At 44.7% G+C, this 14,796-nt stretch overlaps 1 protein-coding gene across 2 annotated transcripts in view; it reads right to left on the bottom strand.

Moving 5' to 3' along the window:
• COQ9 (coenzyme Q9) overlaps positions 1-14,796 on the bottom strand; it is a 102,073-nt gene that overhangs the window by 8,862 nt on the left and 78,415 nt on the right. For both annotated transcript variants that reach the window (XM_029608933.1, XM_029608934.1), the window contains exon 8: positions 7,287-7,340. In XM_029608933.1, coding sequence (XP_029464793.1) covers positions 7,287-7,340 — 54 coding nt within the window. The remainder of the gene's footprint in view (positions 1-7,286; positions 7,341-14,796) is intronic.

The raw sequence follows: 14,796 nt of genomic DNA, 5'->3' as shown, positions 1-14,796 counted from the left end.
CCTCTTTCCTGCCACAGACAGATGCAGCTCATCTTCACCATATAAGCTTATTATTCCATACTCAGCCCGAGCCCCAAAGTATCCAATCTTTCTTCTTTACACCAGGTTTTGAGCCACATATCAAAACTGTCTATAAGACTTTCCTTTTCCTTTCCGTGAACAGGTGGCACTTCAAAACTGGCCACAACAGGGAACACCCCCCCCCCCTGCCAAAATCCCACAATTCATACCAGTTTAAGCAAATGACAAAAAAAAAAAGAAAACCTGAAAAGTGTCAAAATAAAAAGTACGAAACTAAGTAGGGATTTGATGGCAGAAAACTAGAAGGGCTGTTGAAGAAAAAGCTAACAGGAGTCTGACATGTCTGGCCAAAAAAAAGCCCGAGGGGCAATTGCAGCAGCGCATCTGCGGTAAAGAGTTTTAGGCCCTTCCAGGCAGCTCTGGAATAGTCAGTCATTCGGTGTTGAGTGACCCACTTGTGTGACTATGAACCTGCTTATAGTTAAAGAAAGAAATTAATCACTGTTCAGCAGACTCTACTTTTCAAATATTTCTCCATAAATGTAATCCTTTTCAAGCATAAAAATAGCAAAACTGGTGTGTAACTACGGTTATTGCTCTAGAAGTAAGCATTTTGATGTCTGAACATATGCACATTTCATCAGATAATCACTATTAATCACTGATAGATTTAGAGCTACTCAATACAGTATTTCTCCTCATACTCGAACACAATTTACAGACACGAGAGGTTAGAAGCAATAGAGCTGTGGGAAGAGAGAAGACAAGCTAAAAGGGGAAATGACGTAGATGCTGCTTACTTTACAGAATCAGAATGGGCAACATCCTTGCTGATTTATATTTTGGGTTTTTAACTGGAACTTTGGTTTAGTACTGCTCAGGATGCTCTCGTCTGAATCTCACACCTCGGACAGATCAGTAAAGCGAGCATTCCACATTTGAATAAAATATTATGACTGCCTAAAGATGTAGAAAAAGGTCAGATGACAGTTTGCAGGTGATCGCTCTTTGGAGGGACTAATTTATCATAATTATGGACATCCCAGAATATACAAATCAGTCTATAAGAAGGGGGATCACCTGCAACTTGTTTGATCAATTTTACTTCTGTGAGCAACATAAGAGCTGGTAGATATGCCTGAATTTGTGTCAAAATATTTTCACCTTTTAACTGCTGCTTCCACTTTGTACTGCAAGGTACATCGCCTTCCCGCCTCACCTCTCCACCCCAAAAGAATCTCAGAGTTGGAGTGGTATTCATGAAAAGCAGAAATTGCAGATAAAAAACCAGCAAGTTCACAAGGTAAATGACAACTATTAAACGTAAAAAGTAATGCCTAGAACAGGGCCTGCTAATAAGTGGAAAGGAAAATTGGCTCTTACCTGCTCATTTTTCGTTCCTGTAATACCACAGATCAGTCCTGACAAGTGGGTTTATGCATCTCTACCAGAAGATGGAGGCAGAACACAAAACTTTGAGGCACTGCTACATAACCGAGCATGCCACCTGCAGTCCTCAGTACTGCCCTATACCCTAAGCCAAAATATATATATAGAATTCAACCCTCCACGGGCGAATCAGAAAAACCCCGGGGTGGGACTCCTCTGCACTAGAGTAGCTACACAAAACCACAAGACCCCCCCCCCCCAAAAAAAAACCAAAACAAAACAACCCACACCCTGCCAATGAGAAATTAAAGATAACTCAACTGTTGCAGCGGCGATATTCAAACAATACTGCACATCTAAGTACCAGGAGGGTCAGTCTTTCGGTAACAATACCGGGGCAGGCCTCTGGATTGATCTGTGGTATTACAGGAACGAAAATTAGCAGGTAAGAACCAATTTTCCTTTCCTGAACATACTCAGATCAGTCCAGACAACTGGGATGTACCAAAGCAACCCTAACCCGGCCGGGAACCCGAAAGACCTGATCTCAAAACACTTTCACCAAAGCCTGCATCTTCAGGCGCCTGAACATCCAAATGGTAATGCCTGGTGAAAGTACATATTTCCTGTGGAGACATCAAGTGACTCGGCCCAAGAAGCCGCCTATGCTATAGTAGAATGTGCTTCAAGGCCACTGGGGACCACACGACCCTTAGCAATACAGGCTGCAGAAATAGCCTCTTTCAACCATCAGGTCAAAATAGCTTTTGATGTCTTGTCTCCCTTCTTCGCTCCACTGAACGGCACAAAAAGATGGTCCGACCTTCGAAAAGAATTGGTGACCTTCAAGTACCGCAAGAGCGCACAAACATCCAAAAGGTGAAGATCTCTACTCAAGGCCGAGTCTCTGGACCAATCTGGAAACCTTGGGAACTCCACTGTTTGATTGACGTGGAAGGCAGAGACCACCTTTGGCAAAAAAGGCAGCACTGTACTCAGATACTTTGGCAGTGGAAATACTAAGAAAGGGTCGTGACAAGAAAGAGCCTGAAGCCCCAAAATATGTCTGGCCGAGCAGATTGAGACCAGAAACACAGTCTTCAGCGCAAGATCCTTCAAGGAGGCTTGACCCAAAGGCTCAAAGGGATGTTCACAGAGGACCTGGAGGACCAGGTTAAGATTCCTGTCAGGACAGACCTTGTGAAGTGGAGGCTTCAAACGCTTCACTCCCTTGAGGAAACAAAAGACATGTGAATGAGACGCTAAAGGCCTGCCCCACACCTTGCCCCAGAGCCAACCCAGAGCCAAAACCTGGACTCGGAGCGAACTATAAGCTAGACCTTTGGACAGTCCTTGCTGCAGAAGGACCAAATCTGTGGAATAGAAGCTAGCATCCACCCCCGGTTGGCCGCACCAGGACTCAAACACCTTCCACACTCTAACATAAGCCATGGAAGTGGAAGGCCTCCTGGCCTGAAGAAGGGTAGAAATCACCAGCTCTGAATATACTTTCAGACATAGTTGCTGCCTCTCAGAAGCCAAGCGGCGAGACAAAAGTGATCCTCCCGATCCAAAAATATGGGACCTTGCCAAAGCAACCCCTGAAGGTGAGCCAGATGAAGAGGACTGTCCACGAACCAAGGACGAAATGGCCATTCTGGTGCGACCAGAACCACTGTCCCTGAATGAGTTTCTATGCAACAAAGCAGCCACCCTATAAGAGGCCAAGGGGGAAATGTTCAGAAGATAACCCGTTGGCCAGGGACACACTAGGGCATCTAGGCCTACCAAGCCAATTTCTCTTCTGCGGCTGAAGAACCTGAACATCTTTGAGTTGGCCCTGGTTGCCATGAGATCCAGCTGAAGAACTCCCCATTTAGTACAGATGTGGTTCCAGGCTTCTGGGGACAGTTCCCACTGTCCGGGGTCCAGTTGCTGTCGGCTTAGAAAATCTGCCTGCACGTTGTCCACTCCCGCAACATGAGAGGCTATGATACCTTTGAGATGGTGCTCCACCCATGCAAACAGCAGTTGGGCCTCCCGAGCCACAGCAAGACTTCTTGTACCTCCTTGATGACTGATATATGACAGTCATCGCATTGTCAGTCAACACTCGAACCATCCGATTCCGGATCAGGGGCAGAAAACACTCTAATGCCCTGTGCACCGCTCTCGTTTCCAAACTATTGATCAACCAGGTCTTTTCTGCAGCTGATCAGAGACCCTGGACCGAGCGCCCCATGCACACTGCTCCTCAGCCTTTGAGACTAGCATCCACAGTCAATATCACACAGTCCGGGACTTCCAGGGGCATGCCCATGCCCAGGTTGGTCTGAGACAACCACCACTCCAGGTTGGTCTTGGTCTCCTGTGTCAGAGGTACGGGGACATGATATTCCTCGGACACTGGGCTACATCGAGACAGCAATGCCCTCTGTAATGGACACATGTGGGCAAAGGCCTACGGAACCAGCTCCAATGTAGACACCATGGACCCCAGCACCTGTAGATAATCCCAGACCTTCGGGACTGGCAGCTTCAGTAAGTGGGAAACCTGCTGCTGCAACTTCAACATCCTGTCTTCTGTCAGAAATACCTTGCCCTGCTGGGTATCGAAGAGCGCCGCCCCCCCCCCCCCCCCCAAGTATTCCAGAGATTGAGAGGGCACCAGGTGGCTCTTTGCCACATTGATCACCCAGCCCAGGGAGCTCAGGAATTGTCTCACCCACAGAACGGAACAAGTGTAATCCTCCTCTGACTTCGCCCAGATGAGTCAGTCGTCCAGGTAGGGGTGAACCAAAACCCCTCCTGTCTCAAGGCTGCAGCCCCACACCATCACCTTTGTGAAAGTGCGAGGAGCAGTAGCCAGACCGAAGGGAAGAGCCTGAAACTGGAAATGGCATCCAAACATCTTAAATTGCAGGAATTTTTTATGCTCCTTTCAGATAGGAATATGGACCTCACCGAGGCTTAAGGATGTCAGAAACTCTCCTTTGCGGACAGCTGTGATCACCATATGCAGGGTCTCCATCCGGAAGCGTGGCATTCATAAGCACAAGTTCACTTTCTGCAAATCCAGGATAGGCCAGAAAGTGCCTTCCTTCTTTGGTACCACAAAGTAGATGGAATACCTTCCCCGCCCCTGCTTGTCCAGGGGACCTGGGAGGATGGCTTCCAGGCTTATCAGTCTGCGTAGAGTTTCTTCTACTGTTTCGTGCTTGTTTCGAGAAGAACAGTGCGACTCCAGAAAGGTGTTATTGAGTGGGCGAGAAAACTAAGGCGTAACCGTCCCTTATTACCTCCAGTTCCCACCAATCGGAGGTGATCTTGCCCCACTCCTTGTAAAACTGGGACAACCTGCCCCCAAACTGGGGCCAACGAGGAGTGGGCACACCTGCCTTCATTGGGCCGGCTTACTGGATCCGAAACCCTGACCGGAGCCATCTCTAGCAGAACAGCAGAGGCCCCGAAAGGTCTGCTGGCGATTTCATGACTATTTTGGTCCTGCAGTGGAAAACGAGAGCGAGGGGGAAAATTCCTCCTGATGACCTTCTTATCCTCTGGGAGTTTATTGCTCTTGGTTTCACCCTGGGATTTCATGAGCTGGTTGAGTTCCTCTCCAAAGAGCAGCTTGCCCTTAAATGGGAGGTTACATAACTGAGACTTAGACCACAAGTCCGCTGACCAATTACGCAGCCACAAGAGGTGATGAGCCGCCACCACCGAGACCATGATCTAGCCGCAGTACGTATTAGATCATACAAAGCATCTGCCACATAGGCCACCCCCACCTTCAGGCGGGCTGCCTGAGTGGGGACAACACCCCCGGATATGCCTGCTCCTGTAGTCTCTGAATCCAACATAAGCAAGCATGCTGCCTCAAGCTGGCACATATTGCCACCAGTAGGCTCAGTGCGGAGAGCTCAAACATGCGCTTCAATTGTACCCCCAGCTTGCGATCCTGGACATCCTTGAGGGCCGCTACCCTGGCCACCGGAATCAGTTTTCTTGGTCACAGCCGATACCGCAGCATCCACCTCAGGTGTTTTAAGGCACTCCAAGTGTTCCTCCAACAAAGGATACAGCTTTGCCATGGCCCTTCCAACCTTCAAGCCTGCCTCCGGGGAGTCCCACTCCTGACTAATTAGCTTCTGAATCTTCTTTGGAAAGGGAAAAGCATGAGGAGGACCCCGCAAGCCATCCAGGAGGGGGTTAACACCCTTACTATCTGACTCCTCCTGAGTCAGCTTGACCCCTAATTCCTCCAAGACCTGATGAATAAGTGGCTGAATAAGCGCATCACCCAGGTGTTGTCCCCCTCCCTTCCAGCCGCTTCCAGGAAGTCCAGGTCGTTCTTGCCACCCTCCTCTGGAGGTTGGACCTCATCTGGGTTAGACTCCGGTCTGTAGCCGGAGAGGCAGCTCCAACCTTCAATGGATTGTCAGAGTCCCACAGGTCCCAAGGGTCTCGATCCAGATAAGCGGCCCACGACACCTGAATCTCCAAGCGGGTACTCCCAAGTTTGCCCGAGCTCACTTGAATGGTCGCAGAGAGGGCTCCTTGGGTCTCCGACTGGCTGCCTGATGAGCTAAAAGGGCCTCATGCATAAGCAGGACAAGTTCTGGAGAAAACCCGGAAAGGCCCTCTGAAATCCATTCAAGGCTGCTAGGTTCAGATACTTCCCCCTCCTCACAAACCTGCATTGCAGGGGAGAGAGGTGGAAGAGAGTCAATGCCTTGCGCTCTGACAAAGCTCCCTGACCGTGATTCCCCACGGGAATAGGAGAGGGAACGATCCCCGCTGTGGCCTCTCTCATGGTCCCCACAGACTGGGAGGCCCTCCGGGTCTTAGGACCCTTAGCAGAGGATCCTTCTCCCCCTGCAGCACAGCTAGTGCACAGGGAAAGGGAGTTAAGAAGACCTGACCAGGTCCCACAGGCCTCCACATGCGGTTTCTCCGACATTCTAAGTGCTGCAGCATCCCTGCAGAGAACAAGGCTGTACCATTTGGCCCCACCAGGCCGTTTAGCAAAACGAGCGCGGGAAGGTCGGCGAGCGCAGGAGCCGCACATGGGAAAAAGAGGATGCAGGGCAGAGTAAATATGCAGCAGAAACAGGAAAAGCCCTGGCCTGCTGTCTGTTCAGCACCATGTGGTTGGGCAGAGGCCTGCACGGAACTAAAAATAAACCCACTCCCTGAGAGGGGGAAGCCTTGTGTACCGGAGTAAAAGGGATTCACCGCCCAGGAATCCCCCCTCCTGAGTGCCAGAAACCACAACTCCTCACTCCTGCAAAGAAAATCCCCAACCGCCACGGTCCTGCACCACAGGCAGACTCTCCCGGCTGCCTCTCAACACAGAACCTGCCTTATTAAAAAAAAACAAAAAACAAAACAAAAAACCCTTTACTCTAAATATAAAGAAATAAGACTAAGACCCCCAAGCGGGGATACTTACCTGAGGCTTCCGGCAGTGGGCAGGAGGGGACCTCGGGGCTCGTAGAGGGAGCCAGTCCCCTGGCTATCAGGGGCCCCAGAAACTGCAGGCATTACCAGCCAGGGATATCCAACCCCCGTTTGCCCGGCTCAACTTGAAGGATGGCCCATTAATGAACCTGGCAACCCCGAGGAGCAGCTCCAACTTTCCAACTCCAGATCACTCAGGACTGCAGGTATGCACCTCTACCATCTGCTGGAGACAGAGAAATACTGAGGGACTGCAGGTGGCACACTTATGTAGCAGTGCCTCAAAGTTTTGTTCTCTGCCTCCATCTGTTGGTAGGGATGCATAAACCCACTTGTCTGGACTGATCTGGGTATGTTCAGGAATATAAATTACTGTAAATGAATAACAGATCTCTGTGGACTGTGAAACTTACAGTTACTGTGGCTCCCATCAATCCCTGCACAATTGCATCCCCTGTCGATGTCACCTGGAAAACAATGAAACCATGACTGCAGCAGCTTGGGTGGGACATTTTACTGTAACCACAGTTATCAGGTGTGCTCCACGACAGGTTTGCAAGACAATGAAGCCAAGCACGATGACCACAGTATCTATAAATGCAGGACGCATCAGTGGGGAAAGTGCAGCAAATGACTGCAAACACAGTATATACACTGCAGAATGTCACAATGTCCACCTTCTTGCTCTGCAAATATTGGCAGGAAGCTATAGAATAAAGTATATTTAGATCTTATGACACCCTGCTTCCCTTTATGTAAAAAGTAACAATTTTCACATTATGTATGTATCTGTGTGTCTTGATGCATTGCCATTATAGAACATTATAGGTAAGTAAGTAAGTAATTTGAATGCGTGTACACACACACACAACTGTTAAGAGTTTTCTAAACAAGCCTTATAGGTGCGTATGGTGGTTTCCAGCAAGCAGGAATAATATAGCTGAAGGCAGTTTGGATTGGTGAGCCTGAGCTAACAGTAAATATACTGGCAATCAAAAAATTACTATATAAACTATTTCTATTAAATATTATTAAAGGTAGCATAAGAAATATTCTTCAAAGAAAAGGAAAATATATAGGAAAAAATATTTAAGACAAATACTTGGGAAAAATGAGGGAAAATCAGGTAAGTTCATACACAAACTATGAGCAAATCTCAAATCTGTTCATGCTTATGGTACATGTGGGCACCGACATAGGAAAATGTGGGAGAGAGGTTCTGGAAGCCAAATTTATTTCCCTATGAGTAAAGACTAAAGAGGTTAGGACTTTTCAGCTTGGAGAAGAGACGACTGAGGGGGGATATGATAGAGGTGTTTAAAATCATGAGAGGTCTAGAACGGATAGATGTGAATCGGTTATTTACTCTTTCGGATAGTAGAAAGACTAGGGGGCACTCCATGAAGTTAGCATGGGGCACATTTAAAACTAATCGGAGAAAGTTCTTTTTTACTCAATGCACAATTAAACTCTGGAATTTGTTGCCAGAGGATGTGGTTAGTGCAGTTAGTATAGCTGTGTTTAAAAAAGGATTGGATAAGTTCTTGGAGGAGAAGTCCTTTACCTGCTATTAAGTTCACTTAGAGAATAGCCACTGCCATTAGCAATGGTAACATGGAATAGACTTAGTTTTTGGGTACTTGCCAGGTTCTTATGGCCTGGAATGGCCACTGTTGGAAACAGGATGCTGAGCTTGATGGACCCTTGGTCTGACCCAGTATGGAATTTTCTTATGTTCTTATTTAGGATTTTAGGTAGAAAGCTGAAATCCAGAACCTCCAGGGTGGAATTCTCTGAAATGCTTCCTGTTCCAAGTGTAGGACACCAGAGGCAGGCAGAGCTCCAGAGTTTCAATGAATGGATGAGACTATGATGCAGGGAATAGGGATTCAGTTTTGTAAGGAACAGGGAAAAACCTTTGGGGAAGGGGGAGACTTTTCTGAAAGGATGGGCTCCACCTTAACGAGAGTGGAACCAAGCTGCTGGCACTAATTTTTAAAAAGGAGATAGAGCAGCTTTTAAACTAGAACACGGGGGAAAGTAGACAGTCACTCAGCAGTGCATGGTTCGGAGCAATGTATCCTTGAAGGATACTAATGAAACAGGAGAGTTAGGGCATCCCAACAGAGAGGTTGCAATAAAAGCAAACATAGTCCATGTGCCTATATGTAAAAAATTGCCAAAGCTAATGATTTCCGAATTATCCCTAACAACTGAAAAGCAGGTTGTTAATACAAACAAAAAACACACTTTGAAATGTCTGTATGCCAATGCCAGAAGTCTAAGAACTAAGTTGGGAGAGTTAGAGTGTATAGCAGCAAATGATGAGATTGATATAATTAGCATCACAGAGACTTGGTGGAAGGAGGATAACCAATGGGACAGTGTTATATCAGGGTTCAAATTACATCGCAATGATAGGGAGGACCAACTTGGAGGAGGTGTGGCACTGTATGTCCGGGAGGATAAAGATCATACAAGAGACTAAATGCTCAGTAGAATCTATATGGGTAGAAATCCCATGTGTGTTGGGTAAGAGTATAGTGATAGGAGTATTCTACCGTCCACCTGGACAAAATGGTCAGACAGATGATGAAATGCTAAGAGAAATCAGGGAAGCAAACCAATTTGGCAGTACAGTAATAATGGGAGATTTCAATTACCCCAATACTGACTGGGTAAATGTAACATCAGGACATGCTAGAGACAAAGTTCCTGGATGTAATAAATGATTGCTTCATGGAGCAATTGGTTCAGGAACCAACAAGAGAGGGAGCTATTTTAGATTTAATTCTTAGTGGAACACAGGATTTGGTGAGAGAGGTAATGGTGGTGGGGCCACTTGGCAACAGTGATCATAACATGATCAGATTTAAACTAGTAACTGGAAGGGGGAGAATAAGTAAATCTACAGCTCTAACACTAAATTTTCCAAAAGGGAAACTTTGATAAAATGAGGAAAATAGAAAAAAACTGAAAGGTGCATCTTCAAAGGTTAAAAAAGTGTTCATCAGGCATGGATATTGTTTAAAAATACAATTCTAGAAGCGTAGTCCAGATGTATTCCATGTATTAAGAAAGGTGGAAGGAAGGCAAAATGATTACCGGCATGGTTAAAAGGTGAGGTGAAAGAGGCTATTTTAGCCAAAAAAACATCCTTCAAAAATTGGAAGAAGAATCCATCTGAAGAAATTAGGAAAAGCATAAGCATTGTCAAGTTAAGTGTAAAACATTGATAAGACAGGCGAAGAGAGAATGAAGTTGGCTATAGAGGCAAAAACTCATAATAAAAACTTTTAAAAATATATCCAAAGTAAGAAACCTGTGAGGGAGTCGGTTGGACTGTTAAATGACCAATGGGTTAAAGGGCCGCTTATGGATGATAAGGCCATTGCAAAAAGACTAAATTAATTCTTTGCTTTTGTGTTTACTAAAGAGGATGATACTAATTCCGGAGATGGTTTTCAAGGGTGATGAGTCAGACGAACTGAACCAAATCACTGTGAACCTGGAAGATGTAGTAGGCTAGACTGACAAACTAAAGAGTAGCAAATCACCTGGACTGGATGGTATGCATCCTAGGGTTCTGAAGGAACTAAAAAATGAAATTTCAGATCTATTAGTTAAAATTTGTAACCTATCATTAAAATCATCCATTGTACCTGAAGACTGGAGGGTGGCCAATGTAACACCAATATTTAAAATGGGTTCCAGGGGCAATCTGGGAAACTATAGATCAGTGAGCCTGACTTCAGTGTCGGGAAAAATAGTGGAAAGTATTCTAAAGATCAAAATCATAGAGCATATAGAAATGGTTTAATGGAACATGGATTTCCCCAAGGGAAGTCTTGCCTCACAAATCTGATTTATTTTTTTTGAAGGGGTTAATAAACATGTGGATAAAGGTGAACAGGTAGATGTAGTTTTTTGGATTTTCAAAAGGCATTTGACAAAGTCCCTCATGAGAGGGTTCTAAGAAAACTAAAAAGCCATGGGACAGGAGGCGATGTCCTTTCATGGATTCAAACTAGTTAAAAGACAGGAAACAAAGAGTAGGATTAAATGGTCAATTTTCTCAGTGGGAAAGTGTTAACAGTGGAGTGCCTCAGGGATCTGTACTTGGACCAGTGCTTTTTAATATATTTATAAATGATCTGGAAAGGAATACGACTAGTGAAGTTATCAAATTTGCAGAGGATACAAAATTATTCAGAGTAGCTAAATCACAAGTGGATTTTGACATATTGCAGGAGGACCTTGTGAGGCTGGAAGATAGGGCATCCAAATGGCAGATGAAATTTAATGTGGACAAGTGCAAGGTGTTGCATATACGGAAAAATAACCCATGCTGTAGTTACACGATGTTAGGATCCATATTAGGAGCTACCACCCAGGAAAAAGATCTAGGCATCATAGTGGATAATACTTTGAAATCATCAGCTCAGTGTGCTGCTGCAGTCAAAAAAGTAAACAGAATGTTGGGAATTATTAAGAAAGGCATGGTTAACAAAACGGAAAAGGTCATAATGCCTCTGTATTGCTCCATGGTGAGACCTTGAATACTGTGTACAATTCTGTTCGCTGCATCTCAAAAAAAAAAATATAGTTGCAATGGAGAAATTACAGAGAAGGGCGTCCAAAATTATAAAGGGGATGGAACAGCTCCCCTTTGAGGAAAGGCTGAAGAGGTTAGGGCTGTTCAGCTTGGAGAAGAGACGGCTGAGGGGGGATTTGATAGAGGTATTTAAAATAATGAGAGGTCTTGAATGAGTAGATGTGAATCGGTTATTTACACTTTCAGATAATAGAAGGACTAGAGGGCACTCCATGAAGTTAGCAAGTAGCACATTTAAGACCAATCGGCGAAAATTCTTTCAATCAACGCACAATTAAGCTCTGGAATTTGTTACCAGAGGATGTGGTTAGTGCAGTTAGTGTAGCTGGGTTTAAAAAAGGTTTGGATAAGTTCTTGGAAATGGCCTCTGTCTTCAATGTTAATAGGCGGAGAGACAGGCCGCGGAGAGGTCTGAAGGAGGTTACTGCTAGGAAATCTAGGACTAGATTGAGGTTCCAAAGAGGCACCAGCCACTTTAGGGGTGGTCGGATCTGTTTGACTCCTTTCAGAAAGCGGGAGACATCCGGGGAGAGGCTAAGCTGCTCCTCTCGCTCTTGGTTCCGTAGCATGACAATGCAGCCACCTGTACCTTGATGGAGTTCAGAGACAATCCCTTCTGTAGGCCGTTCTGCAGGAATGCCAAAATCGCAGGAATTTTGACTGAGTGTGGTATGATGTCATGGTCCTCACACCAGGCTTCAAATACTCTCCAAATCCTTATGTATGTTAGGGATATGGAGAACTTGCGTGCTCGGAGTAGGGTGTCAATTACTGCCCCCGAGTATCCGCTCCTCCTTAGGCGAGTCCTCTCAATGGCCAGACCGTAAGAGAGAATCGAGCTGGATCCTCGTGGAGGATCGGTCCCTGTTGGAGCAGGTCTCTGTGTGGAGGTTCTCTTTGGTAAAATTATTCTAGAGTCCCTAACTGCTATGGAGACGGAAAATACCGAAGAGCTGCACTTCCTGCAGGGGTATATGTACTAGGGCTGACGTCAGATTGAAATCTGATCAGTCTCCAACTGCTATCAGGAGTACACTATACCCCAATGGTCCTGAGTCCATCTGCTACACGCTAGGAAAATATATTTTTTTAAATATAATCTCATGAATGCGCACTCCACTAATCCATTCTATCAGTGCTGCTTTTTCACCTTTTCAATACACGTTCAGAAACTATTCTAACTATGGCAACTTTTAAAACCTGCTTTTTAAATGTAAAGGGCTTTAGTTCTGTTTGGAAGCAGCATCTCTTTTTTGATGATATGCGCTGCCTACATGCAAGAGACTCATTTGAAGGCACGTTATAATTATTTGATGCGTTCAAGTGAATTCCCTTCGCAGTTTTGGGCAGCAAGTTCCAAGCTGGCTAAATACACAGTAGGCATACTTATTCACATGGATCTAATTTTCAAATTTATTGGATATCATAGGGATGCAGGGGGACATTTTCTAATGTTGATTTTTAAAATAGAAAAAGAGCTTTACACTCTAGTATCTGTATATGCTCCCAATGTACAAAGTAGTTCTTTTTTCCACTTGGTTTTTTTTTTTTTTTTTAAATTCTTTATTTATCATTTTTTAATTTACAAAACCTTTTAATTTTGCAAAACAGAAATTTCAGATCAGATGAACAAAGGGAAAAAAAAAAAAAAACTAAAGCAATATTTAAACATAAAATCAATTGTTCATCTTTTCTTAATATTAATCAATATATATATATAGCCCTATATACCCATATGGCTATTAAAAGGGATCCATTATTAATGAGAGTGAACAAGCAATAGAAATAAAATTAATTACACTATAGGCAGGCACATAACACAACCATTACATTATATATTTATGGGTGATGATGTGGTGGGAGTTTTCGATAATAAAAAACTTTTTAACTGTTCGGAAGTGAAGAATATATTAACTTCGGCTCCTTTCTTCAGGTAACATTTGCAGGGAAACTTAACCTTAAACGAATAACCCAAACCTATAACTTGTTGACGCAGAGCTAAGAATTCTCTGCGTCTTCCCTGGGTAATCGGAGACAAGTCTGGAAAAATCTTCACATTTTCATTTAGGAAAACAGTCGGAAATTTGCTGAAATACTTCTTCATAATAGACTGCACATCCATAGTTGATATCATTGAGACTAGTAAGGTTGCTCTATCTATTATTTCTGTTGTATTTGACTCTTCCAAGAACTGTGTTAAATTTTCCTGGATGTCTAATCTGTTTGATGCGGATGTTGTTTTAGGCAAAAAATAACATTTATTTACTGCAGGAAAACTTCCTTCATCAAAACCCAAGACATTTAACATAAAACTTTTTAGGGTAATGTATGGGTTTTCACCCAAAACTCGAGGGAAATTTAGAATCCTAATATTTAAATTTCTTGAAGAGTTCTCTAATATTTCCAGTCTCCTGGCCATTGATTGATTGTCTTTAACAACTGCCACATGAAATTTTAAATTTGTTTGCTCCTTTTCCTCCAAAGTTGATACTCGTTTAGAAACTTGATCGAGTTTCTTTTGGAAATCGGTTGTGTTTTTGGAGCTTTGTGAAGCTAATGTCCTCACTTCTTCACCTAAATGATTCACAACAGACGCTACTCCCGCCATCAAGTCCCATAGAGCAGTCATGGTCACTACTTCAGGGCGCTCTGGAATTTTCAGGGGTTTAAAAGTTGGGGCAAGTACATGCGGTATTGGCAGGCTTAGACTCGCAGAACTTACCCCAGCTACCCCTTCTCCCAGTCCGATATCCGCGGGTCCCACGGTAGCTGTTCCCACGCTGGCTGTTATTCCTTCTGGGGCAACCAAAGTTGTTAGTGCTGCTTCGGCAGCAGTCAACGTTGGCGTCTCTGCCGGTGACCCGGAAGGGGTTCCATCAGTCAGCGCGTCGAGTTGTAAAGATAGCCCTGTCCGTTGTGTCGGGACTGTTCGCTGTTCTGGACTCAGAGTAGTCTCCTCCGGGGCGGATAACTCACTCTCCGTTCGCCGCTCCAAGGGTTCCTCGACTTCTGGATTTGTGGTTGAGTAAGTAAGAAACCGTGTGATCTCTTGCTGTAGAACTGATATCGGAGGGGGTGTCGAGGGATAAACCCTGACCTTTCCCTTCCGTTTCGAAGGCATTTCGCGGTAAATTCAATGTTTGAGGAACAAGCAGAGAATCAACTGGCTCTAACTCTTAGCGTGCCGCCATCTTGGATCTGCCTTTTTCCACTTGTTAAGCGATAAAATTCGTGAATGTTCTGCTGGATCTTTACTAAAAGGGGGGAGGGATTTTAATGTTACATTGAATCCTGTATTAGATAACACC

The sequence above is a fragment of the Rhinatrema bivittatum genome, chromosome 7, assembly GCF_901001135.1.
Source record: "Rhinatrema bivittatum chromosome 7, aRhiBiv1.1, whole genome shotgun sequence".
NCBI classification, from domain to species: domain Eukaryota; kingdom Metazoa; phylum Chordata; class Amphibia; order Gymnophiona; family Rhinatrematidae; genus Rhinatrema; species Rhinatrema bivittatum.
This window is presented reverse-complemented; position numbering and strand designations above follow the sequence as displayed.